A 21,501-nucleotide genomic window follows, 5' to 3' on the forward strand; every position below is an offset into this window, starting at 1 on the left:
AGGGTTAGGGGTTAGGTTTTGGGGTTAGGTTAAGGGTTTAGAGTTAGGGGTTAGTGTTTGGGGTTAGGGTTAGGTTAGGGGTTAGGGGTTAGTGTTTAGGGTTAGGTTTTAGGGTGAGGTTTTGGGGTTAGGGGTTATGTAAATGGTTAGGGGTTAGGTTTTGGGGTTAGGGGTTAGGTTAAGGGTTTAGAGTTAGGAGTTAGGGGTTAGTTAGTGTTTAGGGTTAGAGTTAGGGGTTAGTGGTTAGGGTTTAGGGTGAGGTTTAGGGTTAGGGTTTAGGGTTAGGTTTTGGGGTTAGGGTTTAGGGTTAGAGTTAGGGTTTAGGGTTATGTTTTGGGGTTAGGTTAAGGGTTTAAAGTTAGGGGTTGGTGTTTAGGGTTAGGGTTTAGGGTTAGGGTTTAGGGTTAGGTTTTGGGGTTAGGGGTTAGGTTAAGGTTTTAGCATTAGGGGTTTGGGGTTAGTGTTTAGGGTTAGGTTTTGGGGTTAGGGGTTATGTAAAGGGTTTAGAGTTATGGGTTATTGTTTAGGGTTAGGTTTTGGGGTTAGGGGTTAGTGTTTAGGGTGAGGTTTTGGGGTTAGGGGTTATGTAAAGGGTTTAGAGTTAGGGGTAAGGGTTAGAGTTAGGGGTTGGGGTTTAGAGTTAGGGGTTAGTGTTTAGGGTTTAGGGTTAGGGGTTAGTGGTTGGGGTTAGGGTTAGGTTTTGGGGTTAGGGGTTAGGCTAAGGTTTTAGGGTTTAGGGTTAGGTTTTGGGGTTAGGGGTTAGGTTAAGGTTTTAAGCGTTAGGGTTTAGGTTAGGGGTTAGGGTTTAGGGTTAGGTTTTGGGGTTGGGGTTAGGTTAAGGGTTCAGAGTTAGGAGTTTGGGTTAGTTAGTGTTTAGGGTTAGAGTTAGGGTTTAGGGTTAGGTTTTGGGGTTAGGGGTTAGGTTTTGGGGTTAAGGGTTTAGAGTTAGGGGTTAGTGTTTAGGGTTAGAGTTAGGGTTAGTGGTTGGGGTTAGGGTTAGGTTTTGGGGTTAGGGGTTAGGCTAAGGTTTTAGGGTTTAGGGTTAGGTTTTGGGGTTAGGGGTTAGGTTAAGGTTTTAGCGTTAGGGTTTAGGGTTAGAGTTAGGGGTTAGGGTTTAGGGTTAGGTTTTGGGGTTGGGGTTAGGTTAAGGGTTCAGAGTTAGGAGTTTGGGTTAGTTAGTGTTTAGGGTTAGAGTTAGGGTTTAGGGTTGGGTTTTGGGGTTAGGGGTTAGGTTTTGGGGTTAAGGGTTTAGAGTTAGGGGTTACTGTTTAGGGTTAGGGTTAGAGTTAGGGGTTAGGGTTTAGGGTTAGGTTTTGGGGTTAGGGGTTAGGTTAAGGTTTTAGCATTGGGGTTAGGGTTAGAGTTAGGTTTAGGGTGAGGTTTTGGGGTTAGGGGTTATGTAAAGGGTTAGGGTAAGGTTTTGGGGTTAGGGGTTAGGTTTTGGGGTTAGGGGTTAGGGGTTAGGGGTTAGTTAGTGTTTAGGGTTTCGAGTTAGGGGTTAGTGGTTAGGGTTTAGGGTTAGAGTTAGGGTTTAGGGTTATGTTTTGGGGTTGGTTAAGGGTTTAAAGTTAGGGGTTATTGTTTAGGGTTTAGGGTTAGGTTTTGGGGTTAGGGGTTAGGTTAGGGGTTAGGGGTTAGGGGTTAGAGTTAGGGGTTAGGGGTTAGGTTAGTGTTTAGGGTTAGGTTTTGGGGTTAGTGTTGAGGGTTTAGAGTTAGTGTTTAGGGTTAGGGTTAGTGTTTAGGGTTAGGGTTTCTTCGATTCTATTGTGGCCTGTGTAGTGCGGGTAAAAGTTCAAAGTCGCCTGATTTATTGTGCAATCCAGTTCGAGATTGTTATATACTTTGCATAATGTGTACTCAGAGTGTGTAATCATCACAGTAAAATGATCAAACTAAACATTTCTAAAACCCTGATTCATGGCCTTGCATACCACAGTATTTAGATCAGGACTGTGTGTCTAAAACTGGTTAGCTGTATGAACCTCAGAGAATGAAAATATATAAATATTTATTTATTTTAGTATAAATATTTACTATATACTGTACATTGAGATGATGATGCATCTTGACTAATAAATACTAGATTAACTCAATTAACTGGCATTTTACTCCTAAAAAAAAAGGTTGTGTACTCTGTTTGGGAAACCAGCATGAGGCACCAAAGGCTCCTGTTATGAAAACCCTCTCTGGTTATTAATGGTAGTGTTACAGGCAAAAGGTCTATGATTGTATTTAGATCAGGGATGTAATCAGAAGTGATTACATTATTTGGAACAGATCGTGTTCAAAACATACAGACAATAATCAGAGGTGCACAGTTCTTTTGTTGCTGTTGTTGTGTTTGGGCATTATGCTTTTGAGTTCATCTGAAAGAATAGAAAGGTGTCTATGATTTATATGGACTTTCCATCGTTACTGGCAGATGAACTGATTATATTACAGTGAAATTTATCCAAACGGGTTCAAGATCACAGCAAGATCAAATATCCATTTCTTTAAATTGTGGGTTTGAACAATATTTCAAGGGCTCTGGTATACAAATTAGTACCAAAAAGGGACAAGACTTGGTGTTGGGGCCAAAGGCTTTGAGTTTGGCTTGGTTTAAAAGCCTGTCAGAAAAGTTTACTGGGCATCTGAGTTAGATTAAATGTAAACGACAAGGAAACACAAACGTTTTTACTTTCATGCAGACAAGAGTTCAGATGTTCAGCTTGTGGATTCAAGCATTCAGACATTCATTCATCATTAGTATCTGCCTGGTCAGTGCACACCAGTTTTAATACAAAATACAGACAAAAATATTAAACAGATAAACAGAGTGTAAAAGCATTAGATAAATAACATATATCACATTAAACCGATATGGTTCCATGATGTCTCTAACTTTGTGATGTCTGTTGTTTTCTTTAGTATGGTATCCAGCTACCTGGTGCATCATGGGTACTGCGCTACTGCCATGGCCTTTGCCCGAGCCACAGAGACTATGATACAAGAGGACCAGACCTCCATAAAGAACAGACAGAGTAAGAATGCATACATTCATAGAGAATCAGTCACCAGAGCCTCCTGATTCTCATCTTCACTCACCATACGAGGAAAATTCTAATTGTGCAATTCGATTTATTTCAGGATTGATCTGTTTGACCGTTATTGAAAAGAACATGTTTAGAAGAGTGTCTGAATAACTTAATGAACTACCTTCTACTATGCCTCAGTAACAAATTCTGTTTCCAACTGTTTTCAAGACAGTTACAGAGGAACAGTTAAAAAAAAAAAAAAAAATGTAATGTGCAACTCTATATCAAAACTACTATTGCTAGGATTACTTCTGTCATAAGTTACATATGTCAATAATAATAAGTTTTCCTACACACACATTTACCTTGTACTTTCAGGCAGATAACCAATCCTGTGGCAGCAGCACAGCATATATAATTATGCAAATTGCATGATTGTGTATGCCCAGTTAAAACCTTAGTGTATAGCATTAAGAAAAGAATTGGCCTTGATATCGCAATCTTTTTGGAGGGGAGTGTACTTATCAAAAGATTCACTCAGTATAACCTGGTAGCCTCAGATTATTTTTTAGCAGCCAACCCAAATGTGATCTCCTGTTGTAGCCCATCCACCTGAAGGTTTGTCTTGTTGTGTGTTCTGAGGTCTTTACTGCTCATCAGGGTTGTAAGAGTGGCTTAAGTTACTGCCTTTGTGTCAGCTGATACCAATCCGGCCAATCTTCTCTGATCTCTTTCATCAACCAGGCATTTCCACCCACAGAACTGCTGCTCACTGGATGTTTTTTATTTATTTATTTTTTAACCATTCTGTGTAAACACTTGAGGTTGTTGTGTGTTAAATCCTCAGGAGATTGGCGGTTAATGAAATCCTTAAAACAGTGGCATCAACAACTATGCTAATATCACAATAAGTCACTGAAATCACATTTTTGATGTTTGATATGAACTGAAACTCTGGACCTGTGTCTGCATGATTTTTGTGCCGTTTCCACATGATTGGCTGATTGGATAACTGACTGTATGAATGTACATGCGTACAGGTTTCTATAAATGTTTTCAGTGAGTATATAGGTTGGAAAGTATTATGGACAGTTACACAACTTCCATGTTATTTTGTGAAAATTGTTGGCTTCAGTCATGCACTCATGGAGTGATATTTTATTCATATAATTTACATTTTTGTCAGTGTAATTATTTTTCATGCCAGAGCATCATGTCGATCATGGGAATTTTGGCAGCAAGGCATTTGGCTAGGTTTTGCACAGATGGGGTGTGTGTGTGTGTGTGTGTGTGTGTGTGTGTGTGTGTGTATGTGGGAACAGGAATACAGAAGCTTGTATTGGAAGGTCGTGTTGGAGAGGCCATCGAAGCCACACATCAGCTGTACCCCGGACTCCTAGAACGCAACCCCAATTTACTCTTCATGTTGAAGTGAGTTTCTGCACACAAACACTCGCACTCAAAAGTATAGCAGCCTCTAACTTCAGGGCCAACAGGTTACACTCTGATCAATGGCACTGTATCAGTGTGCATCCTGTGAATGTATGGGATTGTGTAACCTTTGTGCTTTTTTTTATTTAATAAGCATTTAATTCTATGCTCCTCGTAGAATGAATAGTTCTTGTAATATAATTCACATAATTCTAAATTGTCTGCACTGCTTAATGTCGCTAGAAAATATAGTATGTAATGTGTAATGTTGATTTACTTTATTCATGTTTACTAGGCAGTCAGATCTTAAAAATCCAAATAATCATAAAACCTGAGTCAAGCAGCCAAGAAATAGTTTACACAACTCAAGTGTATGGATCAGATCCATTATTCATTGTGTTCCAAAAATCTCCATAGATAAGGGACTATGTATGCCAGCACCACGTCAGCTGTACGTTAGTCAGTGGATGTTTGTGGACGTTAGTAAACTTCTCAGTTGGTCCTCAACACCACTTGTCTTTTTCCGATTTGTTTTAATTAGTTTAAGCCTTGAGAATGATCTGTATATGGTCATCTTTTCCCAAAAGGCATTCCATCTGAAAATAAGATATACAGTATAAACCAATTATGGATAATTCTGGAAGATGTTTTACTTTAACACCATGTTATTTATATAATTAAGATGTTTAAGTCACTTCCTGTTACCCCTGTTTTATAACTATTCAGATGACAAATGACACTGCAGTAGAGATAGTAGAAATGAGAAACCTCATGCTTTTCTAGTTGCAAAGTAAAAGTAAAGTAAGCGTAAAACTCATTCTAAATCAAATCAAATTTTATTTGTCACATACATATACATAAAGAGTACGACATGCAGTGAAATGCTTTGTACGACTGACCAACATTTGTGCATATAAAAGAAATAGAATTTAAGGATAAAAAATAAGGTAGATAAATAAAAAGTATAAACTATAGAAAATATGAGAATATATGTGTATACATGAATGAGTATGGCAGATATTGGAAATACAAATTAAAGTGATTTAGTGATTGTCCTTAGTGTCCATGTGCAGTATGGTGTGATTTAAAGTGGCACTGTGCTGTTTAAGTCCAGAGTTAAAGGGACAAACCAGAGTTAAGGTGTCATAATAGTGCAAAATAAAAAGTCATGCAGAAATAGTGAAGATTGAGAGAGGTCTTGTACTTGATCCTCTGTGTTTCCTGGTTTAAAATACTGAATGGCCTGCGGGAAGAAGCTTCTCCTCATTCTGTCTGTGTTTGCTTTCACGAAACGGAAGCACTTCCCTGATCACAACAAAGAAAATAGTCCATTATTGGGGTGGCTGAGGTCCTTCACAATCTTCCTGGCTTTGGCTGTAGATGTCCTGCAGGTTAGGGAGCTTGGTGCGGATGGTACATTTAACTGAACGCACCACCCTCTGGATGGCTCGCCTGTCCTGCATGGTGCTGTTCCCAAACCAAGTGACGCTACCTGTCAGGACGCTCTCAATGGTGCAGGTGTAGAAAGTCTTAAGCACCTGAGAGGGTAGTTGAGAGTCCCTTTAGCGTCTCAGATGGTACACATGCTGCTGGGCTTCTTCACCAGGGTGTTGATGTGACAGGACCAAGACAGGTCCTGTGTGATGTGAGGCATCTAGGTACTGGAAACTGTGTGTCTGGTAGTGATGCAGTGATGAAGTTTCTGACCAGTCTTTCAAAGCACTTCATCACTACTGAGGTCAGGGCTACAGGGCGGTAGTCATTGAGGCAGGTGGGGCTTCTTTAGGACAGGAACAATGGTGGACTGCTTGAAGCATGTTTGAAGCATCTATTAGCCCTTTTCAAGAGCAGCACAAACCCCAATGCATCTATGCATCTAACTGCAACTAAAATGTCTTCCTTTGTCCATTACTAGGGCACTGGGGAGTTTTTTTCCATGTAAAAAAAAAAAAAAGAAAGATATTGCCATAAAGAATTAACTTGGATCACCGGGAAGAAATCAGTAAAACAATGGAGAAAAAAAAGTACTAAAATTAATTTGAAACATTAGATTGTTGTTTAAAAGTGTAATGCATCTGATACAATCTAAAAAAAAAAAAAAAAACACTTTCGAAAATTGTAATACATGAGCACACCTGGTGTTACCACACGTCTCGCGTGATCGGATTGGACACTTAGTCATGATATTTCTGAAAGAGGAACGCTTTTAGTTACAATTATCATGTCAGTCTTCTGCTGCAGGCAAAATGTCCCATGAATCATACACAGTACCTGCGTGCACCGTTTCACACGTTTTAATCATGTTTTAACAAACCTTTTAACATGAATGAGAGGTGAGATGACAACTGAAACTATGAATAGCAGCTTCTTTCGTCTCTGCTTTTATTTATTAGCCTTGTGATGGAGCCCATATCCAAACAGTTTTGCTTTGAATATGTATCTTCTGGCTAAAACAATAAGGCAGTCATTGAATTGGTCCTTTAGTGCTGTCTGAACACACTACAAACATGAGTCTTTTTATATTATATATATTTATATACATATACATACACACACACACGCACAGGGAGTGTAACAAGGAGTCTATTCATATATAAATGTTTTGGTACAGGGCTCTCGATTCGGTACACACATGTGAATGCAATCCTTTTTATGTGCGGAACATAGTTAAAATTTGAGTTCCTAAAGGAACGTATTAAGTAGCGAGCTGCAAGTTTATTTACTTTCCGCCACGTGCATTTTTTTTTTATTATTAATCTTAAAACGTACACAAAATGCCAGGGGTATTAAAAAAAAAAAAAAAAGAAACGAGAGTTAGCACATTGTCACTGTGGTCCGTACAGGGAATAAGAATTGTTTTGCACATGTATGAAAACGCTAAAGAATCCATAGCGCTATTCTTCCCCTGAAATTGAACCAAACTGTGTGTTTATATATATATATATATATATATATATATATATATATATATATATATATATATATATATATATATATATACACACACACACAGTCAGGAAAATAAGTATTTGAACACCCTGCTATTTTGCAAGTTCTCCCACTTAGAAATCATGGAGGGGTCTGAAATTGTCATCGTAGGTGCATGTCCACTGTGAGAGACATAATCTAAAAAAAAAATCCAGAAATCACAATGTATGATTTTTAAACTATTTATTTGTATGATACAGCTGCAAATAAGTATTTGAACACCTGAGAAAGTCAATGTTAATATTTGGTACAGTAGCCTTTGTTTGCAATTATAGAGGTCAAACGTTTCCTGTAGTTTTTTCACCAGGTTTGCACACACTGCAGGAGGGATTTTAGCCCACTCCCCCACACAGATCTTCTCTAGATCAGTCAGGTTTCTGGCCTGTCGCTGAGAAACACGGAGTTTGAGCTCTCTCCAAAGATTCTCTATTGGGTTTAGGTCTGGAGACTGGCTAGGCCACGCCAGAACCTTGATATGCTTCTTACAGAGCCACTCCTTGGTTATCCTGGCTGTGTGCTTGGTCATTGTCATGTTGGAAGACCCAGCCTCGACCCATCTTCAATGCTCTAACTGAGGGAAGGAGGTTGTTCCCCAAAATCTCGCAATACATGGCCCCGGTCATCCTTTCCTTAATACAGTGCAGTCGCCCTGTCCCATGTGCAGAAAAACCCCCCCAAAGCATGATGCTACCACCCCCATGCTTCACAGTAGGGATGGTGTTCTTGGGATGGTACTCATCATTCTTCTTCCTCCAAACACGTTTAGTGGAATTATGACCCAAAAGTTTTATTTTGGTCTCGTCTGACCACATGACTTTCTCCCATGACTCCTCTGGATCATCCAAATGGTCATTGGCAAACTTAAGATGTGCCTGGACATGTGCTGGTTAAATCAGGGGAACCTTCCGTGCCATGCATGATTTCAAACCATGGCGTCTTTTTGTATTACCAACAGTAACCTTGGAAACGGTGGTCCCAGCTCTTTTCAGGTCATTGACCAGCTCCTCACGTGTAGTTCTGGGCTGATTTCTCACCTTCCTTAGGATCATTGAGACCCCACAAGGTGAGATCTTGCATGGAGCCCCAGTCTGAGGGAAATTGACAGTCATGTTTAGCTTCTTCCATTTTCTAATGATTGCTCCAACAGTGGACCTTTTTTCACCAAGCTGCTTGGCAATTTCCCCGTAGCCTTTCCAGCCTTGTGGAGGTGTACAATTTTGTCTCTAGTGTCTTTGGACAGCGCTTTGGTCTTGGCCATGTTAGTAGTTGGATTCTTACTGATTGTATGGGGTGGACAGGTGTCTTTATGCAGCTAACGACCTCAAACAGGTGCATCTAATTTAGGATAATAAATGTAGTGGAGGTGGACATTTTAAAGGCAGACTAACAGGTCTTTGAGTGTCAGAATTCTAGCTGATGGACAGGTGTTAAAATACTTATTTGCAGCTGTATCATACAAATAAATAGTTTAAAAATCATATATTGTGATTTCTGGATTTTTTTTGGACAGTGGACATGCACCTACGATGACAATTTCAGACCCCCTTTATGATTACTAAGTGGGAGAACTTGCAAAATAGCAGGGTGTTCAAATACTTATTTTCCTCACTGTATATGTGTATGTATGTATGTGTGATATATATATATATATATATATATATATATATATATATATATATCACACATACATACACAGAGATACAGATGCATTTGGAAATAATTCAGACACCCTTCACTTTTTTCACTTTTGCTATGTTGCTGCTTCATACCACAATTGCTTAAAATATTTTTTCTTATTAATCTATACTCAGTACCACATAATAAAAAAGTGAACAGAATTCTAGACATTTCTGAACATTTATTTAAAAAAGAAAAAATACCTGTAATATCGCATGTGCACAAGGATTCAGAACCTTTGCAACAACACTTGAAAATTCGCTCAGATGCCTCCCACTTTTTCATTGGTGAGATGTATCTATACTTTGACCAGAGGAAAAGTTTATTAATTGGACATGATTTGGAAGGCATACACCTCTCTATAAAAGGCCTTACAACTGACAAAAGCATACCAGAACAAAAAACCAAGCCATGAGGTCAAAGGAACTGCCTGCAGCTCTGAGACAGGATTGTTGCAAGCCACAGATCTGGGGAAAACTAATAAATTAATATAAAAATTATATATATATATATTTATATATTATATTAACTTCCAGAGTCAGTAGTCATATAGAAGGCATGCTAAATTCTATAGAAAGCATGCTCTGACGGTAAAGGACTTTTTGGTAAAATAGTCTACCCTGATGGTAGAATCCTTTTGCTATAATAGTCCTGCTGTTACATGTACGTATTATATCCCTTTATACTCCTGAACCCCTTTGAAGTATCTCATGGATACCAAATGGAAGAGATGCTGTGTAATTTGTGGCAGAACCAACAGGGTGGCCTAACTGAGATGTTACTTGTTCTTGGGATTCAATTGGTGGGACCACAAACAAAAGTTGACCTATGGAGACCAGAGGATCCCTGTATGTAAGTATATACAGTATGTGTATGTGGTTTCATTGATACCCTACAAGCCTTGAGGAATATTTTATATTAGCACATTTTAGATGACAAGGTTTACTTCACATGGTCTTTTTGACCAGCTTTCCGGAAGACTTCAAACACACACGTCCAAATGTTGTGCTGATCTGATCAACAAGGATGCATTTTTTTTTTTTTTTTTTGGCAGGTGTGAACCTGGCACTTTTTATTATTATTATATATTTATTTACAGTCATTACTAGGCTTTAGCAGTTTTTCTGTGTGCTCGCAGAGACACAAGTTCAATCACATGACTTGTGTTTTCGCAATGTGTCATTTGTGAACAGGCTGGCTCTTTTTGGTTAGCATTTAAAAAAGAACTGCTCATCTGTGAGCTGGTTCTTTTTTCTCTTTTTTTTTTTGGTAAAAGTATCCAAGCTGTTACTCGACAGTGTAATTTAATCAAAATGGTTCCATGGAAACATCTTTTCAACATCTGAGCTTTTTTTTAACGTGAATGGTGAGATGTGGTTTTGACTCCCAGCTGTGTGTATTAGGCGACATGAGGTGATTATATGCCTGAAGGTGTACTGCACATGGTCATGTTTTATTAGAGGAGGCTATCAGTTATCAGAATACGAGGTCATGAATCTACTTAATGAAGCTTAAACAGCTGGCCCAATGACATTAATGCCAAAAGAGTCAGCGTTTATTGGGGAGCTGAGCCAAATGGTTTCTTTCACTGAAGAAGGGAGTAGAGTCTATTCAGTGGTGTTTAATCAGTAGAAGGGTTTGACTCCTAATACTCAAGGATATGGGGAGACATAATAAAGTCAAAATAATGACAATATCTTGAAATATAATGTTAAGGCAATTCAGTGTCCTGGATCTAATTTGCTGTCACAAAAAACTGATTCTTTTGTTACGTCAAACAGACGACGCTCCTGAATTGACATGTATGCTGAAAGGAATAATGTGTCACCACAAGCCTTCAAGCAGCTATTCTGTTTCGTTTTTGATCTTTTCAAAGATGGTGTGGATGCAGTTTGCTTTCTAAGTTTGCTTGTACATCATCATCATTCCCCTTTTTCCAAGGTTCATTAACTTATTATCTTGCCCCTTTTTTGTTTTTACCTACTCCTTCGCTTTTAGCTGCAATTTTTCTTCCAGGTAGCATGAAACTATGATGAATATCGAGTTGGATTGAGGTAAAGCCTCACCTGAATTCTGACCTGCCACTTCAGAGGTGTGGATACTTGTTGGATTCTGCATATGAAAATGGTTTCATTTAAAATTTTTGATTTAGTATTTTAAATAAATACAGACGTAAGAACATATGAAAAGTGTCAAATTGCACTTGAGCCAGCTTTTACCCACTGTGTGAAGAGATATTTCATAATAATGAGTGAGATAATGCAATATGTCAAAATAACAACATGGTTACAGTATCATGTCACACGATCCTATAACCAAAGCAGAGAATACTGTACATAACAGGCAAATAGCTTTAGTAGCAGAGATTTCATAGCACATCTGCTGGTTTTTCTTTTATGGATGTCGTAAAATGTCAAATGATATCAGACTTTATAGTTTGTGATCAGGTTATTCTACCTACATAGGATACTTGCATTCACATCAAATAAATGTAGAGTGATGATTTAATATGTCCACAATTTACAGTATATGTTTTCAGTACCCTCGAATGAATCGTTTTAATAAGACATGCTCTCCATAGCAGTATAGATAGTGTGGGAGACTCACTGAGACCTTGTATCACTTTGACAGTGAGTTTGACTGAATCACAGAATGTCTGAACTGTCAGACTAATGAAAGTCACTTGAGTGATTGCAGAGATGTCCGTGTTCATTTTGACACATGACTGGCTGGAAGATGTCTCTTTTTCACGCCCACACACACACACACACACACACACACACAATGTAACATAGCTATCTCGTCTTTTGCAGGTGTCGGCAGTTTGTGGAGATGGTAAATGGTACAGACAGTGAGGTACGATGCTTTAGTGTCCACCCCCCTAACACCCAGGACAGTTGTTCCGGTTCCCCAAGCCTTAGCCCCCGGCATGGAGCCACCAACCCCCACCTGCACAGCACAGGTGACACACAGTGTTTCACTTTTTTCTCTTTTGCTCTTTTGATGACGATGCCAGCTTTCCCCTAGTCATTCATGTGTGCACTGTTTAGCTGATTCATCAGAGTGGGGCTGTTTACAGAGAGCTATAAATGATCTAACTGGATATTACACAGAAATAGAGGCTGATTTTAGAAAAATATTGCTTGCTTACTTTAGTCATAAAATAAATGGGTAATAATGACCGGGAAACTTATTCAAACAAGTGAAAACAGTCCACGATTGATTAGAATTGCATACTCAATATGAGAGTTTAAAACAAAACATGTTCTTTATACTGGCAAAACATGCATGCAAAAAATAAATGCTTGTTTATCCTCTGGCAACTTTACATACTCTATGGCCAAAATTATGTGGACACTTTACAGCCACCCCCTGCATGTTGAATTTCTCATTTCATATTTAGTCTGACTTTTACCGTTGTTCTCCATTATTTTGTTTTTTTGTTCGATTTAAGAGTGTGGCTGAGGAGATTTGTGTTCATTCAGGCATTGGAGTGTTACTGAGATCAGACCCTGATTTTGGGTGAGGAGCATTAGTAAGGAAAGCTCATCCCAGAGGTGTTCAGTGGGGTTGAAGTAAGGAAAGTAAAGAAGCAAAGAAACTTGAGTTCTACACCAGCTTTGGCAAACCATGTCTTCAAGGAGCAGGTTTGAGCTCCGTAGTTCTTATAAAGGGAAAGACTGTACAGTCTACAAAGACGTTTAGACACAATTGTATGCTCAACAATTCTTTGTCATCAGTTTAAGAATGGTTCACATATAAATACGGACAAACTTTTGGCCATGTAGAGTATTTTTCACTCTTATTTATTTCCTAACATTGTATGATATGGTATGCATTGCTATTACACTTGTATATTGACTTACCTCTTAAAATGGTAATTGGTTAATGCAAATATCTATAATTTTACATGCAAAATTGTTTTGAATCATTACAAAAAATGCAATATGTTGATTTAAATTTGTCTTGTTCAAGCTCCTGTTGTAGAGGGAATTGGATGGTAATTGATTTTGGGTGTGCTGTGTGAACAGAGCATGTTATTACCATGTTCCATCTTGATCAGGAGCAGACAGTCCAACATGCAGTAACGGTGTGACGCCTTCTAACAAGAACAAGGGCCACACCAAATACCCAGGAGCTGGCTCCGCCTCTTCTTCCCCTTCCTCCTCACCCTCTTCTGTCAATTATTCTGAGTCCAACTCTACAGACTCCACCAAATCCCAGCCACACAGCACCACCAGCAACCAGGAAACCAGGTATCTACAGAGGGCATTGTACACTTCTAAATTCACACCTACGTAGCTTCCTAAAACTACTTAACGTGTGTGTGTGTGTGTGTGTGTGTGTGTGTGTGTGTGTGTGTGTGTGTGTGTGTGTGTGTGTGTGTGCGCATGCACAGTGATAGTGAAATGGAGATTGAGGCAGAACACTACAGTAACGGAGTGGCCGAGAATTCCTCCACTCGCATCATGAATGGCACCTACAAACACCAGGAGATCATGCAGGGGGATGACAACAGCGTAGGCAATGGAGTAGCAGGTACATAGCAATCTACTTATAAAAGGATTTATAATACATCCAGACAGGTTTGCTATAAAGCCTGTGTTCAAAAGTGCAAAACAATAATCAGCATAATGTTTTTAAGCCTAGTTTATAAAAATATTTTTGCCAGTTGTGTAGAGTGATGTCATTGTTTTTCTCAAATTCTTATTTACACCTCATTTGTATTTTTCACACATTCCATTCGAGAAGTAATTTCTCTTGTGCAATATGCAAATAAGCTCACAAGGTAATGTGTGTAGGAGAAAGACAAATCTGCATCCAATTCATGCAGCTGATTTAAGACGTCATAAGTGCAGTCATTTGAGCAGTCGGTGATAAATCAGCTTTAGCTACGGGGACACACGCTCCCACCTATTAGTCACTGATTAATCATCGGTTATAATGCGGTCCACAATGTGCCCTTGTGTATACACCATTTATACACACACTAATCAATGCAGGTCTCGTGATTAGGGTACACTTGAAATGTGGGCTCATTCAGTTCATTCAATCTGAATTACAGCCAGAATGCTTCCAGAAATCATAGGTAATCTGATGACATTTGAAATGCATTGTTTGCTGCTGTTCAGTACACACACACACACACACACACACACACACACACACACACACACACACACACACACAGGCGATCAAAATTAGAGAACAATTTATAAACAATTGAACAATTCTGAAATAATGTCATCTTCACTTCAACAGTTGAAGGAGTTTCTTGGCCATAACTTTGTCGCCAAGGATTTTCCAGAGGTTCTCTATTGGGTTGAGATCAGGACTCTGGGCAGGCCATGTCATTATTTCAATGTTTTCAGTTTCAAGGAACTGCTTTACCCATTTTGCTGTGTGACATGAAGCGTTGTCCTGCATGAACACTGCGGGCTGATTGGGTGATGAACGCAGGGAAGGAACCATATGTTGTTGAAGAAGGTTCTGATAAACATTTGCATTCACTCTGCCATGTAGCTGTATAAGAGGCCCAACTCCTGCTGCAGAAAACTTGCCCCAAACCATGACACTTCCTCCTCCACTTTTCACTGACTTCTTTACACACTTTGGGTTCAGTCTTTCTCCAGTTTGTCGCCGAACATAATGTTTCCCATCGAACCCAAATAAATTAAACTTGCTTTCATCACTGAAGTGAACTTTGGACCAGTTCTCCTCTGTCCACACAACATGCTTAGTCTAGCCTTTTGATTCTTTCTGTTAATGAGAGGTTTGGTCACTGCAGAGTGGGCTTTCAGTCCAAATGCCCTTAAACGTCGAGACACTGTATGACGAGGCAGATCCTTACCCTGTTCAGCGCTGAACTGGTGAGCAATTCCAGCTGCAGTGTGGAAACGATTGCCCATTGAGATCCTCCGCAGTATCCTGTCCTCTCTTGTATTTGTCTTCCGTGGACAACCAGCTTTCTTGGCGGACTTGAATGAGTTTGTGATGTTGTAAAGATTCAATATTCTTGAAATCACAGATTTGGAATGACCAACTTGTCTTGCTATGGCTGATAGGGTCATCCCTTTGGCCTTCATCTGGACAACCTGCTGCCGGAGGCTTTTAGTCCCTTTGAAACGGCCCACCATCTTGCAGAGTCAGTGAAACTGGAAGTTAGGCTGCCAGTTAAATAGGGGTTGACAGATAATCAAGGATATTAGCACCAGGTGCCAGATTAACACCAATAACTGGGAGGTATCTGAAAGTGTTCTCTAATTTTGATCAGTGTGTTTTTTGCAAAATAATGGTTTTTTTTTTTTTTTAAATGCCTTTATTTTGTGGAAAAGGTGTTCTGGTAGCATGGTATAGACAGAACAAAAACTCCTTCAACTGTTGAGCAGTGAAGATGACATTATTTCAGAATTGTTCAATTGTTTATAAATTGTTCTCTAATTTTGATCGCCTATGTATATATAATATATATGCATACATAGGCGGTTTTAACACAGTAGATGGGACCTTGAATAAATATATCTTTTTGAGGACCACCTCTTCCTTCTCTCTCTTTCTCTCTCTCTCTCTCTCTCTCTCTCTCTCTCTCTCTCTTTCTTCTGTCCCTCCTTCACTTTTCTTTTGGTTTTTGTTAAACCAAGCTCTTCTGTATGCAGGAGAAGACTGATGCAGTAGTTTATAATGGAGGCTGGAAAGCCTTTTAGTGTCTTTGAATCATACATGCCATTACACTTTTAGTCTGTGGAAAAACATAAGCCGCTGCATGCATTAAGCATGGAAATATTTTTGCAGTATATACTTTATACTAAAATATATATAATAAACTTTCTTTTGTCTGACTTTTCGAATGGACAAAAGGCACGTTAGACTTTGTTGCCATACAAAAAGACTCTACTAAATATTCAGTAGCTGTAATGTTAACTACAATACTGAATGTGCGTGTGTGTGCGACAGAAGCTAAGTTACAACTGTTCAAGGGAAAAAAATGTTTTCCCATTTGCTCATTGAGTACAAGACCTTTTTTTTGATACACTCATCTTCACTGCCTGCATAGCATATAATCTATAAGTACAACCGATTATAGGATTTCTATGTGTTTCTTGAACATTCCAGTCCACATTTAGTCCCCATGTGCTCTTCTAATAATCTCCACTCCTCTGGGAAGAGTTTGCACTACATTTAAATGTACTTGTGAAGATTTGTGCAGCCACAAGAGTGTAAGTCAGGTACTGATGTATTGTGATCAGGTCTGGGGTGCAGTCAGAGTGCAGTACCAAAGGTCTTCCTTTGGGTTGATGTCAGAGCTCTATAGCAGGCCACTCAAAATCTTTCACTCCAGCCTATGTGAACCATATCTTCATGGAGCTTGCTTTGTAAATAAGGGCATTGTCATGATTGAAAGGTTTGGGTCTTCTAGTTCAAGTAAAGGGAAAATGTACAGTTAAAGACGTCCTATATATATATATATATATATATATATATATATATATATATATATATATATATATATATATATATATATATTTATTTATTTCTTTTGGTAAATGTGTGATTTATTTGGCAAATGGTTCATGCCCAAATAAACTCTCTTCTCTTTTTTCCTTTTAGAAGACAGCTGTGGCTCGAGGCAGCTGTGTGGAGGTAACCAGGCTGCCACGGAGCGCATGATCCAGTTTGGCCGTGAGCTGCAGTCACTCAGTGAGCAGCTCTCACGCCAGTATGGCAAGAACACCATGCATAAGAAGATGCTACAGGTACAGAACATTGTGCATCCGGAAATCTACAACCTGAAGAGACGTTGTGGATAATTCTGTTCTTTCCAATAGTTTGACCCATATTTGGGTGCGATGGTCAGGTGTTTACTAACACTGTATAGTGTGTCATGAAGCACACTGTGTCTTTAAGTATAATTATTATAATACAGTGCATCCGGAAAGTAATCACAGCTTTTCGCTTTTTTTCACATTTTGATGTTAGCCTTATTCCAAAATGGATTTAAATAATTATTTTCCTCAAAATTCTACAAACAATACCCCATTAATGACACTGTGAAAGAAATCTGTTTGAAATCTTTGCAAATGTTTTAATAAAATAAAATAAAATAAATCACATGTACATGAGTTTTCACAGCCTTTGCTCAATACTTTGTTGAAGCACCATTCACACCAATTACAGCCTCGAGTCTTTTTGAGTGTGATGCTATAAGCTTGGCACACCGATTTTTGGGCAGTTTCTCCCATTTCTTTTTTGCAGAACCTCTCAAGCTCCATCATGTTGAATTGGGAGCATTGGTACACAGCCATTTTCAGATCTCTCCAGAGATGTTTAATTCAAATCTGGGCTCTGGCTGGGCCACTCAAGGACATTCAGTCGTCCCGTACTCTAGAGCAGGTTTTCATCAGGGATGTCTGTCCTTATCTTTTCCTCTGCCCTGACTAGTATCCCAGTTCCTGCTGCTGAAAATCATCCCCACAGCATAATACTGCCACCACCATGCTTCACTGTAGGGATGGCATTGGCCAGGTGATAAGCAACACCTGGTTTCCTCCAGACATGACACTTGGCATCATGGTCTGAGAGTCCTTCAGGTGCCTTTTAGCAAACTCCAGGCGGGCTGTCGTGTGCCTTTTACTGAGGAGTGCCTTCTGTCTGGCCACTTTACCATACAGGCCTGATTGGTGGAGTGCTGCAGAGATGGATGTTCTCCTCTCTCCACAGAGAAACACTGGAGCTCTTTCAGAGTGACCATCAGGTTCTTGGTCACTTCCCTGACTTAGGCCCTTTTTCCACGATCACTCAGTTTGCTAAGGAAGAGTTCTGGTGGTTCCAAACCTTTTTTCATTTACAGATGATGAAGGCCACTGCGCTCATTGGGACCTTCAATGCTGCAGAAATATTTCTGTACCTTTCCCCAGATCTGTGCCTCGATACAATCAGGTCTTGGAGGTCTACAGGCGATTCCTTGGACTTCATGGCTTGGTTTGTGCTTGGACATGCACTGATAACTGTGGGATTTTATACAGAAAGGTGTTTGCTTTTCCAAATCATGTCCAATTAACTGAATTTACCACAGGTGGACTCCAATCAAGTTGTAGAAACATCTCAAGGATGATCAGTAGAAATGATGCACCTGAGCTCAATTTTGTGAACGTGAACTTCTTTCACATTGTCATTATACGGAATTATTTGTAGACTTTTGAGGAAAATAATTAATTTTATCTATTTTGCAATAAGACTGTAACATAAAAAAATGTTGAGAAAGTAAAGCTCTGTGAATACTTTCCGGATGCACTGTATTTTCCATTGCAGAATGTATTGTATCTATATTGGATATTCTTTTGTTTTCGATATTGTCATTGATAGCCACTGTGCATGTGCATAGGATGCATTTAGTCTACTGGCATACTCTGACCCATGGAACTGCCCAGTGGGCCAGCAGCTGGACCCCACGCAGAGAGAAGCCATCTGCTCCGCTCTCAATAGCGCCATCTTGGGTACACACCACACACACACTCACACTCACATATGCATGCATTCTATCCAGTATGCTTTTGCGGTTTAAATTGTTTCCCCAGACAGAGGCATTGAGAGAACTTTTCAAATGTCGATCCACAAACTAAAGTGAGAGTTTCAAGAGTTCCCCAGTCAGTACCAGAAAGATAATAAAACTTTGTCTTTGCTAAGCAGAGAGCTTTTTTAGCATTTTTATTTCTTTAGTTAGTTAGTTCACGTTTTAAGTGTTAAGTTTCAGGTTGAAAATCCTTCTCTTTCTCTCTCTACCTCTCTTTCTGTCTCTCTCGCTCTCTCTCTCCCCCTCCCTCTCTCTCTAAGTCTCTCTTTTTCTTTCCACCTCTCTCTTGCTCTCTCTCTCTATCTCTCTCTCTCTTACACATCGTCTCTCTGCTTTTTTTTTAACAGAGTCTCAGAATTTACCCAAGCAGCCCCCATTGATGTTGGCGCTGGGGCAGGCCACTGAGTGTGTGCAGCTCATGGCACGTGTGCGCTCCGGCTCCTGCTCATTTGCCAGAGTCGACAACTTCTTGCACTAGCCCAAGTCCAGGTGACAGATCCTAGCTTTTTTTGACACGAGCGAGCACACACACTCACACACACACACACACTTACACCAGGCTCATGAAAACCACTGCATGCTTTTTAAACTACATGTACTGTAGAACAAAAATCATTTGAATATGCCATTTCCTACATAACACCTGCTTGCACCTACTTTTGTTTTAATAACACGCCTACTCTTGTTACATCTACTGTAGGTTACCCTTAATAATAGCACCAGTCCTGCCAGGTAACTGTTCCAGCATTCAGATGGTTCTTATCAGTTGTAGTATGACATGCAAGGCAACATTTTGTTTGTCGTGCTTGCACTTGGATAAAGTTTTAGAGCTGGATTTATAACTGAATGTGTTCACTGGGCTCATTCTTCCTATCATCATGGTAGCACTGAGTAATTCACGTAATTCAAAGTTGTGCATGCAATGAGCAAGGTTTACTGTCCATAAAAATAGATAGTCTAGTTTAAGATTACTAAATACAATTTACTAACAATCTAAACTTGAAATGGATTTATACTGCAAAAAAAAAGTTGAGAAGGCGTTTTTTCCAGCGTCTGTTTTGTCAATGCTGCTCTGTCATGTGTTCCACACACATTTTAGTGCCTTGTTGCATTTGACATTTATACTGCTGTGTAACCTCCTGACATTGTTCAATAGAGTACCATCAGATGTTCGAGTGTTGTTTTGTGTGTGTCATGTAATAATCGGTGGTGGTGTTTTTTTTTTTTTTTTTTTTTTCTTTTTCTTCCCTCAGGCAAAGTTCAGTACAGTTAAGAAGAGGACTTTCCAGCCGGTTGCCATGAAGAACACGCTTTGTTTGAAAACCGTGCATTCACTTGCCGCAGGCAGTTCGGATGAGAAATGACTAGAAACATGGAGGAGAGGCTTCTTTTTAATTTAGTATTATTAAATACAAACTGTGTGACACTATTTAAAGGCAATTAATTATTATTCTGTTTATCTAGTCCTTTTTATTTTAGTTTCTATTATTATTATTTTTTGTCAGTTTGTTGTGCTCGCCTCGACATTGAACCAGAATTCCCTTTGTTGTTTTTAATGGGTGGATTCAGTGCATAGTATTCCAGACACTTACACACCATATCGAGAGTAATACATAGCAGTAAAGTCTTCAAATTATAAGAAGCAGCAAAACACCTCCCTTTTTCAGATCTCAGGTATTTCCGACACGTGTCATTTAGCATGTAGAATGAGGTATTGCTACAGCCAGCAATACTGTGACTACTCAGTAAGGCTTTTCTTACATACAGTATGTATGTGTATATGTGTGTGTGTGTGTATGTGTATATATATATGTATATATATATATATATATACACACACACACACACGCACACATTCATTCATTCTGGCTACTTCATCACAGGTCTTTATTTTTTTGTTGTGTTTTTTGTTGTTTTTTTGCCGACGGTGCACAGTTCCCATGTGTTTTTCCTCCAAGCTTATACTTCACCTCAGGCACCAGCACTAGCTTTTTATTAGATGCGACTCGTTCAGATGCATTGCATGGCAAACCCAGACTTGCTAAGTATTTTATTTCCAAAGCTCGGGTCTCTCTCACTTTAAAACATAAAAACGCTTTTATTTTAATGCTGATCTTTATAGAATACACTTCAGAAATGATGTAAACCTCCCACTTTTATTGCTTTTGGTCAGCTTTATTGAAATTTAACCTGGGGGTGTGGCTATGTGGGTGGCTGCAATGAATAAAAATATGAAGTTTTTTGTTAACGAGACACAAGATTAGTAATTTCATAAACTTTGACTGCAACATTGAAGCTCGTAAAACTGACTAACTTGTTCCACTAATTCCTATATTTTATATCTTGCGAGGATATTGTTTATGATGAGGGCTTTCCTCAGATTACTGACACCATCTCTACTGATAGTGTAGTTGTAGCTATAGACTGATTAAGACGACTGTTGGAGACACTGTACTTCAGCTATTGTAGAGGGGAGGAGACGTCAAATCAATTAGAGGTTTGGGCACATGGTGGTTCTTTTATTTTCCCTGCTTCTTTTGTTCAGTCACAAGCTTTGTTCTTTCTGTCATAATTCTTTTCAGTCCATTCTCTTGCTCTCATCCCATCATGAGCTGTGACATTATCACTACACACAGTACTGACACAGTCACTGCAGGACATGACCAAAGCGGCCTCCTTTTTCACATTTGGGTCAATCTATACAAAATGGTGCACAAATACATCATTTTTATTGGTACTTACTTATTTTAATGCTCTCTTGGCCCCTGACCATAGACATACTTAGTCCAGAACCAGCCATTTCTTCAGCATTAGTTA

General features: G+C 39.2%; 1 protein-coding gene across 4 annotated transcripts in view; it reads left to right on the forward strand.

The window, feature by feature from the left end:
• The window catches only part of ranbp10 (RAN binding protein 10), a 45,908-nt gene extending 24,976 nt beyond the window's left edge, over nt 1–20,932 (forward strand). For 2 of the 4 annotated variants that reach the window (XM_046864135.1, XM_046864138.1), the window contains exons 7-15: nt 2,911–3,023; nt 4,340–4,448; nt 11,927–12,075; nt 13,177–13,369; nt 13,513–13,652; nt 16,722–16,867; nt 18,496–18,607; nt 19,032–19,173; nt 19,938–20,932. In XM_046864135.1, the coding sequence (XP_046720091.1) occupies nt 2,911–3,023; nt 4,340–4,448; nt 11,927–12,075; nt 13,177–13,369; nt 13,513–13,652; nt 16,722–16,867; nt 18,496–18,607; nt 19,032–19,162 (1,093 nt within the window). In that variant the 3' untranslated portion in view covers nt 19,163–19,173; nt 19,938–20,932. The other 2 variants (XM_046864137.1, XM_046864136.1) reach the window with 2 other exon arrangements.
• The last annotated feature ends 569 nt before the right edge of the window (nt 20,933–21,501 follow it).

This window comes from Silurus meridionalis, chromosome 13 (assembly GCF_014805685.1).
Source record: "Silurus meridionalis isolate SWU-2019-XX chromosome 13, ASM1480568v1, whole genome shotgun sequence".
NCBI lineage: Eukaryota > Metazoa > Chordata > Actinopteri > Siluriformes > Siluridae > Silurus > Silurus meridionalis.